The sequence below is a fragment of the Nomascus leucogenys genome, chromosome 23, assembly GCF_006542625.1.
Source record: "Nomascus leucogenys isolate Asia chromosome 23, Asia_NLE_v1, whole genome shotgun sequence".
Taxonomy (NCBI): Eukaryota; Metazoa; Chordata; class Mammalia; order Primates; family Hylobatidae; genus Nomascus; species Nomascus leucogenys.
Window position 1 is genome coordinate 9,038,532 of NC_044403.1, and position 21,209 is coordinate 9,059,740.

General features: G+C 40.0%; 1 protein-coding gene across 4 annotated transcripts in view; it reads right to left on the minus strand.

Annotated features, from left to right (window-relative positions):
- Positions 1–21,209, minus strand: part of LRMP (lymphoid restricted membrane protein) — a 152,652-nt gene that overhangs the window by 37,504 nt on the left and 93,939 nt on the right. Inside the window, exons 20-26 of one of the 4 annotated variants that reach the window (XM_030804496.1) lie at positions 17,894–18,008; positions 17,287–17,449; positions 8,276–8,337; positions 7,026–7,106; positions 6,120–6,216; positions 3,421–3,568; positions 502–583 (exon numbers count right to left, since the gene is read on the minus strand). In XM_030804496.1, the coding sequence (XP_030660356.1) occupies positions 502–583; positions 3,421–3,568; positions 6,120–6,216; positions 7,026–7,106; positions 8,276–8,337; positions 17,287–17,449; positions 17,894–18,008 (748 nt within the window). Of the gene's footprint in view, positions 1–501; positions 584–748; positions 1,667–3,420; positions 3,569–6,119; positions 6,217–7,025; positions 7,107–8,275; positions 8,338–17,286; positions 18,009–19,324; positions 19,387–21,209 lie in introns of those variants that run through there. The other 3 variants (XM_030804498.1, XM_030804497.1, XM_030804499.1) reach the window with 3 other exon arrangements.

Consider the following 21,209-nt stretch of genomic DNA (forward strand, 5'->3'; position numbering starts at 1 on the left):
TATTCTCTTCTTGGGTAGAAAAGCGGCATCAGCACCTAACTTTGCCAATTAATACCCGACTACTCTCCATGGGCATAGCCGTGCTTTGTGGTCTTTGACAAAGGGTACCAGCCCCTCAACGATTATCCAGCCTTGACCTCAATTCTTGGAGAATCAACGGGATCTGAGGCTTCTTAGTCATTAGTGAATTCAAGTCCCAAACCAGCCTGCCTCTCAAACAAAAAGCTTAGCCCACTTCATTGAAATCTCTTTTTGGTTCTATAACCCACAGTGTATACTAAACACAGGGTAGAAAGCCCTCATATTAAATAATTTTAATTTCTTCACTTCAAAGTTTGCTATTTCTCATGCATCTGAGTTTTGGAATAGCAGACTCAGACTTGCTACAAGAATATCCATAATACTTAAAAAATAAAAAAGACAGGGAAAAAGAATACCCATAGAAGAAGAACAGGATATGGTAATACTGAAAATGAAACCAAAACCCAGTCCAACACTCACTTCCATACTTGGGTCATCATTCATCCTGATGCAGCCTGAGAGATTTGTTCCTGGGTTGGGGCCACTTGTGGGGCCTGGGCACCTGGCAGTAGGAAGTAGAGTTATTTACTACAGGTGAAAAAACTGCACATCTTAGCAGATACTAAACTATAACATAGTTCCCACTCCCCTACGCCCAGTCCTAATTTTATCAAATTTCTAATTAAGTTCATGGTTTAAGTAACACATAATGAGAGAGAGTTCCTACCTCCATCAGAGAGAGGTTACAAACAACAGAGAATCCAGCCAAAAACGAAAATGAAGCATTTGCAATTCAAAGCCATCCTTCCTCACCCTCAATACAGAAGGGAAATTTTATTGAGGTAGATTAGGCCGTCACAAAATGCACTGACATTTTTGAATGTTTCCTAAGGAAGATGAGTCTGTATACTTAAAAAGGCAGGTGCAAATGAGCACCGAAGGAGGATGAGGGCAGGGACAGGTATAGGTTCCCAAAGGCTTGTTAACCTTGAGTGTGAAAAGAAACAGAAATAGGATCAAAACCTAAGTTAACTTAGCAGGATGTCGTTGATATTGTGATCAATGCCCCCAGTTCCTGAGACAGACCTCCTAAAATCCTTGTAGACAGAGGTGCTAGAGGAATCTTTAATATTTGGTCTCTGATCCTGGTTCCTGATATGGAGTGTCTAAGACCTTTGTAATTTCCTGAGTGATAGGAGTGTTTGACACAGAGCTCCTGAATCTCTTGAAATTTCCTGAGTATTACCAGCATCTTCTGTTCTAAAGAGGTGTCTCTTGGTGGGCTTCTGGATAGCCTCAGGATGAGGGGCTGGGTGCCAGGGGAACCAATCTGTGGTTGGAGGGTTAGAACTTTCAGCTCCACCCTGCCAAGTTCCTGGGAGGGGAGGGGGCTGAGCTGATCACCAATGGCCAGTGACTTAATCAATAGTGCCTAATAAAGCCTCCATAAAAAGCTGAAAGGACAGCACTTGGAAAGCTTCTGATGTGGTGAACTAAAACACAGCCATGTGCTGGGAAGATGGCACACCCCAACTCCCAAAGACAGACCCTCCTGTGCTTGAGACATTTCCAAACCTTTCCGATGTATCTCTTCATCTGGCTGTTCATTTGTATCCTTTAAAATAGACTTTGTCACCTGGCACTGTGGCTCACACCTGTAATCCCAGCATGTTGGGCGGCTGAGATGGGAGGATTACTTAAGTCCAGGAGTTCAAGACCAGCCTGGGCAACATGGAGAAATCTTGTCTCTATGAAAAATACAAGGTCAGGTACTATGGCTCACACCTGTAATCCCAGAACTTTGGGAGGCTGAGGTGGGTGGATCACCTGAGGTCAGGAGTTCAAGACCAGCCTGGCAAACATGGCAAAACCTTGTCTCTACTAAAAATACGAAAATCAGCTGGGCATGGTGGCAAGCACCTGTAATCCCAGCTACTTGGGAGGCTGAGGCAGGAGGATTGCTTGAACTCAGGAGGCAGAGGTTGCAGTGAGCCGGGATCATGCCACTGCACTCCAGCCTGGGCAACAGAGTGAGACTCTGTCTCAAAAAACAAACAAAAAACAAAAATTAGCGGGGTGTGGTGGCAGCCACCTGTGGTTTCAGCTACTCAGAAGGCTGAGGTGAGACAATCACCTGAGGCCAAGGAGTCGAGGTTGCAGTGAGCCCAAATCACTACTATACTCTAGCCTGGGTGACAGAGTGAGACCCTGACTCCAAAAAAAAAATTTAAATAAATAAATGAATAAAATAGACTTTGTAGTAAGTGGATAAATGTAAGGAAAGTGTTTCCCTGAGTTCTGTGAGCTACTCTAGCAAATTATTTGAACCCAAGAAGGGGGTCTTGGCAACCCCCAATTTATAGAGAGTTGGTCAGAAACACAGGTCACAGTCTGGAACTTGCAAGTGGCATCTCAAGCAGGGACCAGCCTTGTGGAACTGAGCCCTTAACCTGTGGAATCAGATGCCATTTCCAGGTAGATAATGTTGGAATTGAACTGAATTATTGGACGCCCATTTCATGTCTGCTGGAGAAGTGATTGGTGTGTGGAAAATTGCTTGGAGTGTGGGGAAAAAAACCCCCACGCATCTGGTATCAGAAGTGTAGTATTGAGACTACAGTAGGAAAAACACTCCATTGGTGAGTGTGTTTTTCCTTTAGATTAGAAGATTAGTCTGTGTACTTGAAGAGGAAGAGGGTAGGGCACAGGGACAAGGACAGGTTCCCAAAGATGTGTTAACCTTGAATGTGAAAGAAAGAGAATTATGATCAAAATCTACCTATGTTAAAACTTAGCACTCTATGGTATATTCCTAAAAACTGGAAACATTTTAGGTAGTCTAATTTGTCTTTTAAGCTTTAGAGTGGTATTATGAAATTCAAGAAAAGCAAGAAAACTACACTCCAAGAAAACTACAGCAATAACTTTACCCCAAATTGTAAATTTCAGCTGGGCGTGGTGGCTCACACCTGTAATCCCAGCACTTTGGGAGGCTAAGGACGGCAGATCACTTAAGGCCAGGAGTTTGAGACCAGCCTGGCCAACGTGGCAAAACCCCATCTCTACTAAAAATACAAAAATTAGCTGGGCATGGTGGCATGCATCTGTAGTCCCAGCTACTTGGAAGGCTGAGGCATGAGAATTGCCTGAGCTCGGGAGGCAGTCGAGATCACATCACTGCACTCCAGTCTGGGCAAGAGAGCGAGATTCCATCTCAAAAAAAAAAAAAAAAAAAAAAAAAAAGAAAAGAAAAAGAAATTGTAAATTTTCAGGAAGTTAGAGAAGTTTGACAATAAAGTTGTGATCTCACGTTATGAAAATCCGACCAATTAAAATGTTAGGCAATGGGAATAGGCCACCCGTGAGGAGTAGAGTAAGTAAATTTTGCTCTTAACCTACTTGTATTGTCTTGTTACATCCAAAGCACAATCCTTTACTTCTCCATATGTGGGCCTTTCACACAGAGTGTGGATTTGGTTGGCTACACCTGAGAAAGGTGTTGATTCCAGGGTTGGAACTGCTGTAAAACTATCCAGAGATAAGGCATCTGCAGTAGAACAGAAAAAAATAAAAATAGAGACCAATTTCTGGTTCAAACTATATTGAAGCATAAAGTCTTTCCCTCTTGAGACTGAAAAAGTGAAAGTTAACCCGCTTCTATTAACATTTTAACATAAACTCCCTTGATGCCTAATCACAGAGGGTAAAAACATCAAATGCTTAATTTTAACAAAGCATTTGGGAATGATAGTAATATTAATATACATAAAATAATAACTTTAGTTCTAATAATAATATTTACAAAATAATAATTTCAAAAAAGCTTTTTTAAGTGTGGGAGAGGCCAGAAAACCCCTGTCCACTAAGCAACTAGAGGGATTAACAATCTACAGCCAGCAGGTGAAAATCCAGCCAGCTGCCTGTTTTTGTAAAGTTTCACTGTGGCCAGGTGTGGTGGCTCACGCCTGTAATCCCAGCACTTTAGGAGGCCGAGGCAGGTGGATTGCTTGAGCTCAGGAGTTTGAGACCAGCCTGGGCAACATGGCAAACCCCCACCTCTACAAAAATTACAAAAATTAACTGGGTGTGATGGCATGTGCCTGTAGTCCCAGCTACTCAGGGGGCTAAGGCAGGAGAATCACTTGAGCCCAAGAGGTTGAGGCTGCAGTGAGCCGTGTTCGTGCCACTAAGTGACAAAGTGAGACCCTGTCTCAAAAAATAAATAAAGTTTTACTGGAACACGGCCGCACCCATTTGTTCACACATTGTCCATGGCTGTTTGTGTGATGTAACAGTCAAGTTGAGTAGTTACAGCAGAAACTACAATATTTACTATCTGGTCTTTTACAGAACAATTTTGCAGCCTCCAGAAGAGAAAAGCATTAGACATGGTAATTAGAACCCATCAAAGAGTGGTAGGGGAAATAGGTTGAGATCACAAATCATTTATTAGGGAAAACCATCTTGTTACGTGTGTTTCTGAGTATAGGAAGCAGCAGAGTTTAATAGAAAAAAACATAGGGTTTAGGGTCAACCAGAAATTTTTGGTTCAGATCCTGGCTCTGCCACATACCAGTTGTGTGATCTTGAATAAATAACTAAGCCACTCTGAGCCTCAGTTTGCTTACGTATAAAGTGACAGATGACCTTGGGCAAATTATTAACTCAATGTTCCTCTGTTTCCTTATCTTTCGAATGGTAATTATGTTAACATCTACCTCACAGGGATGTGGTGAGGATTAAATGAGTTAATATATATGTTAAGAGCATAGCACTGTGTCTGGCACATAGCAAGCATTCTTTCTCTCTTTTTTTTTTTTGAGACTGAGTCTCACTGCGATGCCCATGCTGGAATGTGATGGTAAAATCTCAGCTCACTGCAACCTCCATTTCCCGGGTTCAAGCGACTCTCCTGCCTCAGCCTCCTGAGTAGCTGGGACTACAGGTGTGCACCACCATGCCCAGCTAATTTTTGTATTTTCAGTAGAGATGAGGTTTCCCCATATTGGCCAGGCTGGTCTCGAACTCCTGACCTCAAGCAATCCGCCCACCTCGGCCTCCCAAAGTGCTGGAATTACAGGCTTGAGCCACTGCACCTGGCCAACAAGCACTGTTTTGTTTAAGTACTAACACTGTTGGTGGTGGTTATTGTTACTGAGTTATTGCAAGTAATCTCTAAAAAGCACTAATTTATATTGCCTGACACAAAATAGACACTGCATTAGCATTAGTAGTTTTTCCTTCTCAAATTTAAATGATCCACAAATCACTCTACTTTTTCTCTTTATTCCTTCTTAAATTTACTTTGATAATCATTTCTTTTGTCATTTCAGAACTAGAGATTAATTTTAGCTTTTAACTGCATCCATGTTATGCTGAGAGGTGTCACTTCTTTGACCGCTTCTTAGAATAAAGCTCTTTCTCTTGGCATTGAGTATAAATTTGACCCACAACCCACTTTTCCTTCTCCAAATGTCTCTTCTACTGTATCTCAACCCGAAAACTTTCGTTTTCAAAATGACTTGCCCACTTTTAGCTCTTTTTCAAACACTTAAGGCTTTTGATTCTTACTTCTCTTATTTTTTCCTTTTGTTTGCTCATGTTACTCTCACCCATTAGAATACTTTTTTGATGTTTTTTGCTTTTACAAAGCCAACTAATCTTTCAAGGCCAATTCAACTCTAACCTAACCTCTTCCATGGAATCATCTTTGACTTCTCTGAGCCCACGTCTTGTCTCCTTGCTAGTGTGTGAGCTACTTTAGGACTTACTCTTTTTTGTTTGTTTGTTTTAGAGATGTTGCCCAGGCTGGTCTTGAATTCCTGGGCTCAAGCAACCCACCTGCTGTGGCCTCCCAAGGTGCTGGGATTATGGGCATGAGCCACCATGCCTAGCCAGGACTTATTCTTTATCATGCATAATATGGTGCCTTGCACAGAGTAGGTACTCAAATATATATTGATTGACTGAATTCAGGGATAAATATCCACGTATTCAACAACTCTTCCTATACAAATGTAATAATAACTAGTTATTTTCCCTTTCAAATAGAACTCTACCCCTACTTGTGTCTGAGCAGGTATAGAAGGGGGGCTTACCCAGCAGAGGTGTGTACCAGCACGTATGTTTCAAGGTCAGGGGTGTCTGATGTATTCTTGCTTCTTGACCACCATATAGTTTGTGGCAACACTGCTTCTGAACAGAAAACCAAGTAGTATTAGCCATCTAAAGGAATATAACATATATTTCATAATCTACTACCTCCATTTTCAAAGATAGAAAGAATATCACTAGTCTCAAGTGACCCTGTGAGAGAGATCAAGAAGAAAATAAATGCTGTCAAGTAAAAAAGCTTTCAAGTGTTTGATCAAGAGGTATACATATGAGTAAATTATAATTCTTATTTAAAAGTCACAATTTAGTAATCTAGGAGAATGCTAACATCATTAACTCCAAATAATTGACACTTTGATGTAAACAAAGGCTTTGAGGAAAGAGGTATAGGTGAGGAATAAACTTAGTTACATAATTCTTCGTGATACTGCAATTAAAAAAATTAAAACAGGCCGGATGCGGTGGTTCATGCCTGTAATCCCAGCACTTTGGGAGGCCGAGGCAGGTGGATCACTTCAGGTCACCAGCCTGGCCAACATGGGGAAACCCTATCTCTACTAAAAATGCAAAAATTAGCCGGGCGTGATGGTGTGTGACTGTAATCCCAGCTACTCCGGAGGCCGAGGCAGGAGAATCTCTTGAACCCGGGAGGCGGAGGTTGCAATGAGCCGAGATCGCGCCACTGCACCCCAGCCTGGGCGACAAAGGACCAACTAGGTTTGTGTGTGTGTATGTGTACATTTACGAAAATAGGTATCTGTTGCCTCATTTGATAAAAGCAATATGTACAGTTCTAAGGCTACTGATACATACTGGACTTAGCTTTCTATTACAGGATAGTTGTTGATTCACAATTACTACCTAAATAACTTCAAAAAGCTTGCAATTACCAATTTTTCTTGAAGACGTTGTTGAATTGCATCTGTGCAGGACAGGGAATCATAGTGAGGATATTTCTCATCTAAAAAGCTCTGTCAAGAGAAAATGGTAGAGTGTATTCAAAGACAGAATGATGAAAGAGTCAAAGATCCCAAACACATTAGACTTAACAGAAGATACGACACTACCTAAAGTGGGTGAAATTGACAAGTTCTTTTTGTATTCTACTCCAAGGGAACACATTTGTAACTTTAAACCTCCCACTGTATTTGCCCCATTACTTGATCTAGGAATGAAATCCGAAGATCAGGAACAAGAAACTGAATGACTTTGTCATTGAAATCTGTAGGTAGAGGCTAAAGAAGTTGTTAGAGATGTAACTCAGAGTAGTGAAAATGGTGTCTGTGAAAATTTGATAGCTATAAAATTATTGCCTTAATCCAAGAGGTAGATTCACATCTATCATAGTTATATTATAATAGAAAATGTTGTTGGTGTTCTTGAGATGATTAAAGCATCTTTAGATATGGAGGTTTTTCCAGTTCAACTTATTGCAGAGGGCTTTTTAGGCACTCTGCCTGGCTTAATCTTCCACATGACTTTTTTCTCCTGCTCTAACAGATGTGTCTGCATGATGCCCTGGAAACAGATACATGCAAATATCACCCTTCTTTCTTTCCTCCTCCATCATCTTCCTCCAGTGCCAACCTTGCTGCCTTGCTGTTCCCTTATGTTCTTCATTTCTGAACAAAAAGGAGATTCACCAAGTATCATAAGGGAAGGAAATACACTTTACCAGGGATATCTTGAGATGACCCATACAGAAAGAAATAGAAAGTTTAATTCAAATATGAGAAAGAAAAAAGAGACGGTAACCATCAAAGCCTATTCAAGAATACTCAAAATTTTGGCATATTATAAATTGAAATGATATGCCCTTACTATCAGAAAGGAGGTCCCCAAGACTGAAAAACTGGCTCTTTGCTAATAGATATAGTGGTAGGGCAAAGAAAATTCTGAAATTCTTCCTTTTTAGAAGATATTATCAGTAGCCACTCACTAATTTAAGATCTCCTTTCTTATTTTGCTAAATACTTTAAGTGCACAAGAGAACAAAGTCCTCTTCTAAACATTTTCTTCTAAACTGGTTATTTAACTTAATGATTAAAGTCATTGTCTGTTATAAATGAGCTTCAAAACCTTACATGAATTGAACAATTTCCTCCACTGTAACTGAACACATATTACAGAGATACTTTACCTGAAACAGCAAGCCACGGTGTTCCCCTTCAATTAACTTCTTTTGAAGTGACTCAATTGTTGCTACAAAGAGAATTTATAACCAGCTCAATACGACCATTTTTAATTAATTAATTAATTAATTAATTTCAAGACAGGGTCTGGCTCTGTTGCCCAGATTGGAATGCAGTGGCATGATCTCACCTCACTGCAAACTCCGCCTGCTGGGCTGAAGCCATGCTCCTGTCTCAGCCTCCCAAGTAGCTGGAATTACAGGCACATGCCACCACACTCAGCTAATTTTGGTATTTTTTGTAGAGATGGGTTTCACCATGTTGTCTAGACTGGTCTCAAACTCCTGAGTTCAGGTGATCCACCCACCCCGGCCTCCCACAGTGCTGGAATTACAGGCATGAGCCACCACGCCCAGTATGAGCATATTTAACCTTGTCTTCCTTAATTCATTTCATTGCTTCATAAACTTTTAATGGCTTTAAATTTGGGGCCTGAAGAAAAGGAAAGGGAAAATAATGATTTCTGAGAATGGCGCTCTCAACTTATGACTCGGGAAAAATGGAAAAGCAGGGTAGAACAGATAAGCCATTATCTCCCTTGGGTATTTAAATTTTACTTTGATAGATACATGTGAATTGTCTTCTAGAAGTCACAGAATTGTCTAATCTTAAGATAAGAATACACCTGGTGCAGTGGCTTCCACCTGTAATCCCAGCTCTTTGAGAGGCCGAGGTCGGTGTATCATTTCAGGCCAGTACTTTGAAACTAGCCTGGCCAACATGGCAAAACCCCATCTCTACTAAAAAAAAAAATATGAAAATTGGCTGGGTGTGGTGGCGCGTGCCTGTAATCCTAGCTACTCGGCAGGCTGAGGCAGGAGAATCACTTGAACCTGGGAGGTGAAGGTTGCAGTGAGCCAAGATCATGCCACTGCACTCCAGCCTGGGCGACAGAGACTCCCTCTCAAAAAAAAAAACAATAAATAAATAAATAAGAATATATCTTCGAGGTCATTCAGTCTGACCTCCTACTGACAAAGAAATCCTCTCTCCAAAAAGCCTCTGCTTGAGCCCTCAAATTACAGCCCTAGGATCCCAGAATCCTACAAGTAGATCTCAGATCATGAGAACACTGATGTGCAGAGGATTGAAAAGGTAACTGGTAAGTCATGGAGCTGAGATTAGACTCATGGAACAGAGCTTAACTCAGGGTATCATTCTGTGAAACTAAAAATATTTGTTTTTCTGCTTAAGTAAAATCTCCAAAGGTCTTATGCCTGGAATAATGGAAATGGGGGAGAAGTACCTAATATTTAACTAGCTCGTTGATGTACATAATAACATATTATTTATTTGACAAATCCTACTCTCTGAAACATAGCCAAAACCGGAAAATAAACACAAATCTTTTGAACAACTAGAATAGATACTGATATTTATGCCCTTTATTCACGTGGCAAATCTCACACTTCAACTCAAGCAGTGGCTCTGGATGTATACATAATTCTCACCAGTTTGACTGCCTTCTCAGCCCAAAGAAGATTAAAAGCAAAACTTAAACAAGGATAAGGAGCTCTGCTAGATGGAAGCATATTAATAGCTACCACTTTTTTTAAAAAATCACTAACAGCCAGGAAAATTATTAACAGCAGATACTCTGGCATCCAAAATACATAGAAATCTGGTGCTTCTTATTTTATAAACCAACAGTTTTATATCTTAATAGCCTGAAGAAATTCTGAGTCACGAGCATAATGCTAATGAAAAGAAGTACATAATCTAATTTTTAAATTTTTTTCAGGAAAAAAGGCTCTAAAAGCTTCAATTATATAGAAAATTACCTATGTAAATTTTTTATTTTATAGGACTTTTTTTGGTAAAAATAACTTACTTCTCAATCAAGCTTAACATAGTGTTACTAGGCCCACTAGGAGCTAAACAGGTGTTTGTTTTTCAAACATCTCCCTCACATAGGAAGAAAAGCATATTTTTAAAAAAGTATTTCTAGGTTAGGCGCGATGGCTCACGCCTGTAATCCCAGCACTTTGGGAGGCCGAGGCAGGTGGGTCACCTGAGGTCAGGAGTTTGAGACCAGCCCGACTAACATGGTGAAATCGTGTCTCTACTAAAAATACAAAAAAATTAGCCAGGCATGGTAGCACACACTTGTAGTCCCACCCACCTGGGAGGCTGAGGCAGGAGAATTGCTTGAACCCGGGAGGCAGAGGTTGCAGTAAGCCAAGATCAAGCCATTGCACTCCAGCTCTGGGTGACAGAGCAAGACTCCGTCTCAGGGAAAAAAAAAAAAAAAAAAAAAAAAAAGTATTTCTAACCTACAAAAGTAATTTAAAATTTATTTCTTCTTAATACTTAGGACTCTGGTAAAGATGAAATTTTTTAAAAATTCTGTCTTAACTGTATTAAGAAGGAAGGCCCTGTCCACCTTCTGACCTACATCTAAACAATAGCAACCAAAGCAATAAGAAGTGGCCATCATGTGTTTCTGAAGGTCGTGCATCTCCAAAATACAAATTCAGAATACTGTCTTACAATTGCCAATGAAGCCATGTTTCAGAAGTGATGATGAGCTAGTATAAGATTGTCTAAATTGCCCATCTGCTTGCTCACCAGGCAATCTTGGGTTTTAGAAACCGTCTATCTCGAAGCATTCAAATTGAAAGCCTTATTTCAACAGATGTTTTGTGCAATGTGTAGCAACTATTTCCATATTTTCCACATGGCAAAACAAGTTGGCTTATGACCACAATTTGCATTCACCTTTGCATTCTGCTTTACATGTTTGGAGTTGGACCTGTAATGCCTCTAGAACAAAGATATGCTTCATATAGAAGGAAGTAAAACAATGGCTACTGTATCCCCTGCTGTTGCCATCTGCCACCTAGGATGGGACCAGGTGTCTTGGATACATTGCCTCTGAAGAAAGTTGAGATAAAGCAACTTTCTAAATGACTAAGCAATGAGGTCTCAGGCAAAGGCCCCACAATTAATTGGCTGTTGAAAATGAAAATTATAACATTATTAGAGCCGTAATCATGTTAGCTATCAATGATGGATGACATTTATAGAGTACGGGACTTGTATAATACTATCTATCCTGGAAAAAACCTCCTGTTCTGTACAATTATATATTAAAAATGTCAGGATTCATTAAAGAACCCCAGACTAAGATCAACTGTTCATAGCACATATCTGTCAAAGGACTTATATCCAATAATAAAAGGACAGAAAACTTAATTTTAAAACGGGTGAAAGACTTAGACACTTCACAAAGAAGATATACAATGACAAATCAGCACATGAAAAAGGTTCCAACATTATTACATCTGAAAAATACATATTAAAATCACAACGAAATACCCATTTAGTAGAGTGGCTAAAATGACAAAGATTGACACTACCAAATACTGAAGATGTGGAAAACTAAAACTTCCCACACTGCTGGTGGGAGCATGAAATGCTATAAAAACTATCGAAAACTGTTTGACAGTTTCTTAAAAAGTGAGAGTCACAGCTATACTATGACCTAACAATTCTACTCCTAGATATCTATTCTAGGTGAAATAAAAACATATGTGCACACGAAGACCTGTACACAGACATTCATAGCAGCTTTGTCCATCGTAACCCCAAACTGCATATACTGCAGATATCCAATAACAGCAGAAAAAACAATCAAATTTTGGAATATTCATACAAGGAAATACAACTTAACAATAAAAAAAATACTACTAAGAAACACAACATAATCCCATCGTGCTGACAGAAAAAAGACAAACACACAAAAAAGTACATACTGTGTAACTAAGTTCTAGAACAGCCTAAGCTAACCTATCAGACCAGTGGTTGTTCCTTAGGGTGCTAGAGGTGGGGGCGGGGCATTGACTGGGAAGTTGTACAAGGGAAGTTTCTGGAGTGATAGAAATTCTGTGTTTTGATGTGTATTTATCTACCTTGTTGAATAGTATACTCAAGATCTGAACATTTTATGACATGTTAAATACATTAATAAAAAAGAAGTTAAAAGTATAAGAACAAAATAATGCAGGGATTATGAGAGAAATAGGGTTAGGAAGAAACCACTAAAAAAATACATGCAGCTGGGCAGAGTGGCTCACGCTTGTAATCCCAAAACTTTGGGAGGCTGAGGCAGGAGGATTGCTTGAGCCCAGGAGTTTGAGACCAGCCTAGGCAACACTGTGAGATCCTACCTGTACAAAAATTTTAAAAATTAGCCAGGCATAGTGGTGCTTGCCTATAGTCCTAGCTACTCAGGAGGCTGAGGCAGGAGGATCACTTGAGCCCAGGAGGTTGAGGCTACAGTGAGCCATGATCCCACCACTATAGTCCAGCCTGGGTGACAGAATGAGATCCTGTCTCAAAAAAAAAAAAAAAAAAAAAAAATCTATCTACCTACCTGCCTACCTACCTATCTCTATGTATGTGCAACACTGTAACCAGAGTACTAACAAACACAATTATTAAATTATTAGTACTAAGAAGATCACATGAATCACTCAGACATGCATCTTTAAATGCCTCACAGGATATTAGAAATACATAAAAACAAGAGAATGGGAATGCTGGTGATTCTTTCACTAGGACAGTGTTGGTGGGGTGAAAGGCAAATGCAGATAGAGGCAGCGAGGCTAACAAGGTGAACACAGGAGGGAGTATGATTGGACACAGACCAGGGCTCTACAAGGCTGGGGTAGAGCCCTGTAGAGTCCAGAGCCCTGTAGAGCCCAGAGTGACTTTGTGGGGAAGGCCCAGGTGCAGACACTTATTTTAGTTTTCTCAAAATAAAGCTGAAAGAGTTCCTGTTGCCTGTTCAGCAGCCAAGCTAAGGACTTTTTCCTTTCCTGAGGAAGGTGAGAGTTCTATTCCTACCAATCCAGATCCAAGTCCCAAGAAAATCGTGAATGAAACAACATAATTTCTATACTATATAACCACAGCATTTCCCATTTACAAATCACAAATGAGATGATTCATGTTATAGAAACGTGTTCTAGCAGAACACAAATATCAACTGTGGCCAAGCATTAGCTACTATTTTGCATGTATTATTTTATATAATTCACAACAACTGCATTTAACAGAAGAGGATACTGAAGCTCAGAGAGGCAATGTGATTTGCTCAACTTTATCCAGCCACTCTTCTGTGGACTTTGAGTGAGAACACAGGTTTGTTAATTTCAAATCCCGTGTTCTTAATCATTATACTATACTTCCCGGATTACTTCTCCTTATCTGCATTTTTCTTTTGGGAAAACTTGGGTCCCTATCCCATCAGAGTTGTTGAGCAAGCTGTATTTGGCTTTGATTTTCTCCTTGGCCATCACCCCAAACCCTTCTATCTTTAAGTATCTCAATCACCTGGATCCCTGTGCCCGCCTTCTTCGGCTCATTTCCCTCGTTTACTGACTGCTTAGGACACGACTTTCATCTTGAATCCATGCTCCAAGTCCTAAGGGTTTTACCTCTCCCATACCTCCCACCCTCCATGCTAAGAATAGCAAGCTAGAAGAATGTCTGCAGTGATATCATCTAGGTGAAAGCCTCCTCTAAACTATGAAGTTCATGTGCAGATACTAACGTTCAAATAAGAAATGGTGCTATATCGGAGTTTCCCAGGATCTCTTTTCAAGGAAAAATTTGTGACTCTTAAAGGTAATTCTCTCATTGTCTATTAGAAGACTGACTCCATGAAGATTTCATGTCAGATGGGAACAAGAGATGGTGAATAGTAAGGGGGTGATAGTTTTGGATTGTATCAATTAGTCCGTGATTTCTGTACATAAGATTCACTCTAATATGTGATATACACAGCCTATAAGCTTTTAAAAATTTCCTTTTTAGATGAGTTCGTGTCCTTTGTAGCGACATGGATGAAGCTGGAAACCATCATTCTGAGCAAACTACTGCAAGGACAGAAAACCAAACTCCGCATATTCTCACTCATAGGTGGGAATTGAACAATGAGAACACCTGGACACAGGACGGGGAACATCACACACTGGGGTCTGTCATGGGGTGGGGGATAGGAGAGGGATAGCATTAGGAGAAATACCTAATGTAAATGACAAGTTAATGGGTACAGCACACCAACATGGCACATGTATACATAGGTAACAAATCTGCACATTGTACACATGTACCCTAGAACTTAAAGTATAATAAAAAAAAATTTCCTTTTTAAAGCAAACACCAATTATAATCCAGTCATGTGTATATTAACAAGATACTTAGATATAAACAAAGTTTAGACGCAGAAGAAATAAAATATATAAGTAACCATTCAAGCAATTGAACAGTTTTCATGGCACATTTCTTGAAGAATATCATGCACGTGAATTGCCTCATAAATCAGCCCAGTCCTGATGGCAATTGAAAACTTGAACAATATCATTTATTCAAGATAAAGTTCAGGATTTCTGATCAAATGTCACATATAAATTTCCAGTTCTAGTGTGAACATTATGCACATTGATCTGAACATTTGGACAAACCAGCTGCATCCCCACACAATGTGCTGATGCAACTTAGATGGATCAGAAAACAATTGTCTGAAATACTTTGTGAATTTATTAAACTAGCCAGAGAGTTTCAGAAAAGCTAAATAGATATAAATATGTTTTGTTTTCTGACTCAGAATCAGATGTCTGACTCAGAACTCAAACAGCATGGGGTGGCAGTGGTCATGGTGGGATGTGCGTGGACGTGTTTGTGTGATAACTGTACTCACTGACATTTGTTCGCAGTCTATCTGGAACATCTGCTATATAGAACGTTTTGAAAACATGTGCTATCTGGGCCGGGCGTGGTGGCTCACGCTTGTAATCCCAGCACTTTGGGAGGCTGAGGCGGGCAGATCACGAGGTCAGGAGATCGAGACCACGGTGAAACCCCGTCTCTACTAAAAATACAAAAAATTAGCCAGGCGTGGTGGCGGGCGCCTGTAGTCCCAGCTACTCGCAGAGGCTGAGGCAGGAGAACGGTGTGAACCCGGGAGGGGGAGCTTGCAGTGAGCCGAGATCGCGCCACTGCACTCCAGCCTGGGCGACAGAGCGAGACTCCGTCTCAAAAAAAAAAAAAAAAAAAAAAAAAAAAAGAAAATATGTGCTATCTAAATTTCCCTCTTCTCTCAAAGATTGAATTTAAAGGGCATTGTTAGAAAGATCGTAAGCACGTGGTCATACAAGCAAAATCCTGATTAGTATGGGTTTTTTGGGCAGCAAACGATACAAGTAACAAGTAAGGGATTTCATAAATCTGAACGGGTTATGCATAACTCAAGACAGAAAGGAAGTGTCCACTCTACTTTATCCAGGCAGAAAAAAATACACGTATCAACCCAGGGCAGCTTTCACATTCTGCTTTTAAGTGTATTTGAATCGATTAGGCCGTGAAGATAAACTGGGAAGACAACAATAGCAAGTTCACAATATCAAGAACGTGCACTCTGGGATAAGTTATTAAAGTTGACTCTTCTAAGAAAATACTGTAAGAAAATCACAGTGAGGAAGGGGAACAAATTCTTAGTAGTTTATAAAACTCAGGTATAATATTGATTTAATCAAAAGGCAAAACTGTAGCAAAAGAATAGTCCTGGGCACAGTGTCTAAAGCAGACACACCTTAAACCAACTTTGGAATGCCTTATGATTCATGTCTCAACATGAACAGTTCTAATCACAAGGGAACCTTCTCCAATGCCCTCTGAGCAGTAGTAAAATAACACACAGACTATGTAATTTAAAGACTGCCTTACCACCTTAACAGAGTGAATCAGAATATTTAGAATTATTGAAAACTGGCAAATTCAATAAAGGTTTAAATATTATGACAAGAATATGTTGAATAACCACTGCTATTTTCAGGTTTTATTTATTTGTAATTTTTGTAGAGACAGGGTTTCGCCATGTTGTCCAGGCTGGTCTCAAACTCCTGAGCTCAAGCAACCTGCCCACCTTGGCCTCCCAAAATGCTGGGATTACAGAGGTGAGCCATTGTGTCCAGCAAACCATTGCTATTTTGAAACTAGATTATTTCTTAAACTCCTAAATAGCTTTCTCAGATAATAGTAGAAAGGGTACAATAAATCCAAAACAAACACAAGTCTGAAATTTTTCATCTGTAACCCACCTTAAGCTTATATATTAAATATATAATTATTTATAATTATATAACAATTAACAAACAATGTTTATTTCTCAAACCAAATAACTTTCTATAAAAAGAATATTTATACTGCTAGAACAAGAAACTGGCTGAACAAAAGCAATTGTCTGATAAATGGCTAAATAAGTAAGGTTTATTTTTACCATATTATGTTTCTAGAATGAAACAATTTTATAGCTAATCTGACATCTGTAATGTGACAACTGTCTTCTCACATAAATCTCTGGTAACTCTTTATACACTTTTGGGTAATACAGAAAAATGACAAATATTCCAGTTTTTAAAATGCAAAATATGTATGTAGAGAATGCATTTAAACTTTAAAAGAATTTTCACACGTTTGATATTTTGATATACATTGAATTCATAATTATTTTGCCCAATCCCCTAAAATTTCCAAAGAAAATAGACGAGCAAGGCCTTTTCTACCATATGAGAGGAAAAAACTAGCTACTAAAATCAGAGTATAATATATAACAACTTGCAAGTTCAAATATACCATGCATACTAGATTTTTCTCCTTGTTTACCTTTAGAAATTTTGAGAAGTTTTATTTAATTTTAAAAGAAAAAAACAACCACAGACAAAACCAGCTTATCATAAAAAAGCAAAAAGGGAAGTTAATGGTTAAACCCATGCATGCACCTAGCCACTCAGCAAACCTCTCTGAAAGCCCCACAATATTGCCTTCTCAAACCATTTCATTGTCATAAATTCAGGAATAATATCCTAGCTGTAATCCAGAAAAATGCCTGTAGTCCTATGCCCCGCCTCAGGGTGGACAAAAACTGGGTCATAAATGAATATTTGCTACTCACTCTTCAGTTTCCTTGTCTTCTGCTGAAGTGCCTGGCAAGTGTTCGATAATTCAGTATTTATAGTTTGAAGGTTCCGTTGTTCCGAAATTGCTTCCTCTAATTTATGCAGTAAAGACGTAGCTTTTTCACTGGCAGAGTGGGCTTCTTGATCTCGATCCTTACCCTGGATATGGATAGTTAGTACTGGATTGTAGCAGTGTGGCCAGGAAAGAAAGCAATGGAGTGCTCACTCTTATGATGCAGGCAAAACTGAAAATGTGTTTTTCTTCTCAGGGAAGTGATAAGCCTCTCCTGAACTTCTGCAATTCTGTGTTTGCATGGGCTCTGTATGCCTGAGCTATTTCTACAGCGGTTGAAGTCCTGATATGTCAAGTTGCCTCTTTCTGCAGAGTCGCCTCTTTCATCAGCAGGCTGTTGATACCGCCTCTCTTACAACTCCCCCTTTACTTCCTCTGCTCACTGTTAGTCGCTAGGGACTGAACTTGCAGTTCCTCTTTGCTTTATTTTTTTTGTTTGTTGTTGTTGTTCCTCCTCCATTTTTATTTCATGGTTTGCAGGGCATCTGAGGAGATGTCCCCTGAATCTAATGTAGCCATGAGCCCCCTACCTGCTCCTGCGCATCCTCCAGCCGTTGGCTGGTTTCTTGGAGCCTCTTCCTAAGGATGCCTTCCTGGTTGGCAGCATCTTCCTGTAGTTGTTTAATGGCTTCTAGTTGTTTCTGACTGGAGTTAAAAAAAAAAAAAAAAGTCCAAACCACAAGTTGTCAGTGACATTTCAACTAAGAGTCACCCTGTGAAATTGTGACAAACTCAAACTTAACACCACTTCCTTAGAGATCAGAGGAAAAAGTGAAAGTATATAAATATAAAATCTTAAGCAAAGCTAATTGGCCGCTTAGCCTGACACCCTCGCTTTACAGATAAGGACTTCTAGTTTCACCTTTTACACTGGTGTGTTCAGTTCCCACCAGCTGCATTCACAGCACTTAGCATCAGTTGCCAGTTGCTCAGAAGATGGCTCTACAATGAGGTCAGGGTGACAGGTGCAACATTTACACATCACAGCTAGCTTTTACGAAAAAGAAACGAATAGGGTAAAGGTGGGGGCAGGGAAAAGAAAAGGAAAGAGAGCTTTGTTTCATGACCTTAGCCTTTGTCCTTAAGGGTTGTCAATCATAGTTTAAACACGTGCCACGAGCACAGGAAGGACCGCCCCCAGGCACAGATGAAAGCTGGCGGTTGATATTTCTACTTTAGTCCTCTTTTTGCTGAAGCTTTTCTCCCCATTACCCTTCCCCACCACAGATCTCATGGTGCCTTTACGTTACACCTCATTTGGATCCAATTCTAATCTCTAAAACGTGTAAAAATGCACTTACTCTCTGTTAGCAGATGAGATTATTTAATGTATGTTACATGCCAGTACATCAATGATTATCTGGAAACTATTTGACTTGAATACAGACCTTAACTCAAAGTGGTGATAAATGTTGGGAGTTGCAAAACAACAAAGAAGACATTGTCAGCTGTAGGCCTTGTGCATACCTCTCAAACGTTAACATGTAGTCAGAATGCCACCGCACACTGGCACAAATCCAGCCCTGGTTACAAGAAGGACCACTTGAGAGGCAAGAATTGTCTCACAGAATGCTTACCATACTGGTAAACAAGCAAACAAAATCCTAAGCAAAAATAAAAACTGCCTACATCACCACAAGTTCCACTGAGCATCCTTCAATAGCTTACAGTTGTCTCTCTCTCTCTTTTTAATTTGTGGCAGGAACATTTAAGAGATTTACCCACTTAACAAATTTTTAAGTGTACAATACAGTATTATTAACCATAGGCATAATGTTGCACAGCGGATCTCTAGAACATCTTCATCTTCATAACTGAGACTTTACACCTATTAAGCAGCAACTCCTCGTTTCCCCTCCCCTAGCCCCTGGCAACCACTATTCTTCTATTTCTATGAGTTTAACTGTTCTAGATACCTCAGATGAGTGGGGTCATGCAGTATTTGTTGTTCTGTGACTCACTTATTTTACTTGGGATAGCGTCCTCCAAGTTTATCCATGTTGTCATATGTGGTAGAATTTCCTTCTTTTTAAAGGTTGAATAATATTCCCTTGTATTTATATACCAAATTTTCTTTATCTAATCATCCGTGGACATTCAGGTTGTTTCCAAATCTTGGCTATTGAGAATAATGCTGCAATGAATATGGGAATGCAAATAGCTCTTCCAGGTGCTGATTTTTAATTATTTTGGATAAATACCCAGAAGTGGGGTTCCTAGATCAGATGGTAGTTTAATTTTTAATATTTTGAGAAAACTCTGTAACTTTTTTTTTTTTTTTTTTTTTTTGAGACAGAGTCTCCCTCTGTCTCCAGGCTGGAATGCACTGGTGCGATCTCGGCTCACTGCTACCTTCGGCTCCCGGGTTCAAGCGATTCTCCTGCCTCAGCCTCCCAGGTAGCTGGGACTACAGGCACGTGCCACCATGCCCGGCTAATTTTTTGTATTTTAGTAGAGACAGGGTTTCACCATGTTGGCCAGGATGGTCTCCATTTCCTGACCTCGAGATCCACCTGTCTCGGCCTCCCAAAGTGCTGGGATTACAGGCACGAGCCACCGCACCTGGCCCTCCATAACATTTTCTATAGCGCCTGCACCACTTTCCATTCCCCCAACTGTGCACTAGGACTCCGACATCTCTACATCCTCACCAACACTTTTTTTTTTTTTTTTTTTTCGAGACGGAGTCTCGCTCTGTCACCCAGGCTGGAGTGCAGTGGCGCAATCTTGGCTCACTGCAAGCTCCACCTCCCAGGCTAACGACATTCTCCTGCCTCAGCCTCCCTCCCGAGTAGCTTTTTTTTTTTTTTTTTTTTTTGAGACAGAGTCTCGCTGTGTTGCCCAGGCTGGAGTGCAGTGGCACAATCTTGGCTCACTGCAAGCTCCGCCTCCCGGGTTCCCACCATTCTCCTGCCTCAGCCTCCTGGGTAGCTAGGACTACAGGCACCTGCCACTATGCCTGGCTAATTTTTTTGTATTTTTAGTAGAGACGGGTTTTCACCTTGTTAGCCAGGATGGTATCGACCTCCTGACCTTGTGATCCACCTGCCTCAGCCTCCCAAAGTGCTGGGATTACAGGCGTGAGCCACCGCGTCCGGCCATCTTTTAAAATAATAGCCATCCTAACAGGTATGATATAATATCTAATTATAGTTTTAACTTGCATTTTCCTAATGATTAGTTATGTTGAGTATCTGTTTGTACACCCGTTTGGCCATTTATCGTCTTCTTTTGAGAAATGTCTATTCAAGTCTTTTGTCTATTTTTAAATCTAGCTATTTGTGGTTTTTTTGTTGTTGTTCTTGAGTTGTAGGGGTTTCTTGTATTTTCTAAATATTAACCCCTTAAGTGAAGGACCTCTTCAAGGAGAACTACAAACCACTGCTTAAGGAAATCAGAGAGGACACAAACAAATGGAAAAACATTCTATGCTCATGGATAGGAAGAATCAATGTCATGAAAATAGCCATGCTCCCCAAAGTAATTTATAGATTCAATGCTATTCCCATTAAACTGCCATTGGCATTCTTCACAGAATTAGAATAAACTATTTAAAAATTCATATGGAATCAAAAAAGAACCCAAATAGCCAAGACAATCCTAAGAAAAGAGAACACAGCTGGAGGGATCACGCTACCTGACTTTAAACTATACTACAAGGCTACAGTAATCAAATAGCATGGTACTGGTACAAAAACAGATACATAGACCAATGGAACAGAATAGAGAACTCAGAAATAGGACTGTACACCTGCAACCATCTGATCTTTGACAAACCTGACAAAAACAGGCAATGGGAAAAGGATTCCCTATTTAATAAATGGTGCTGGGAGAACTGGCTAGCCA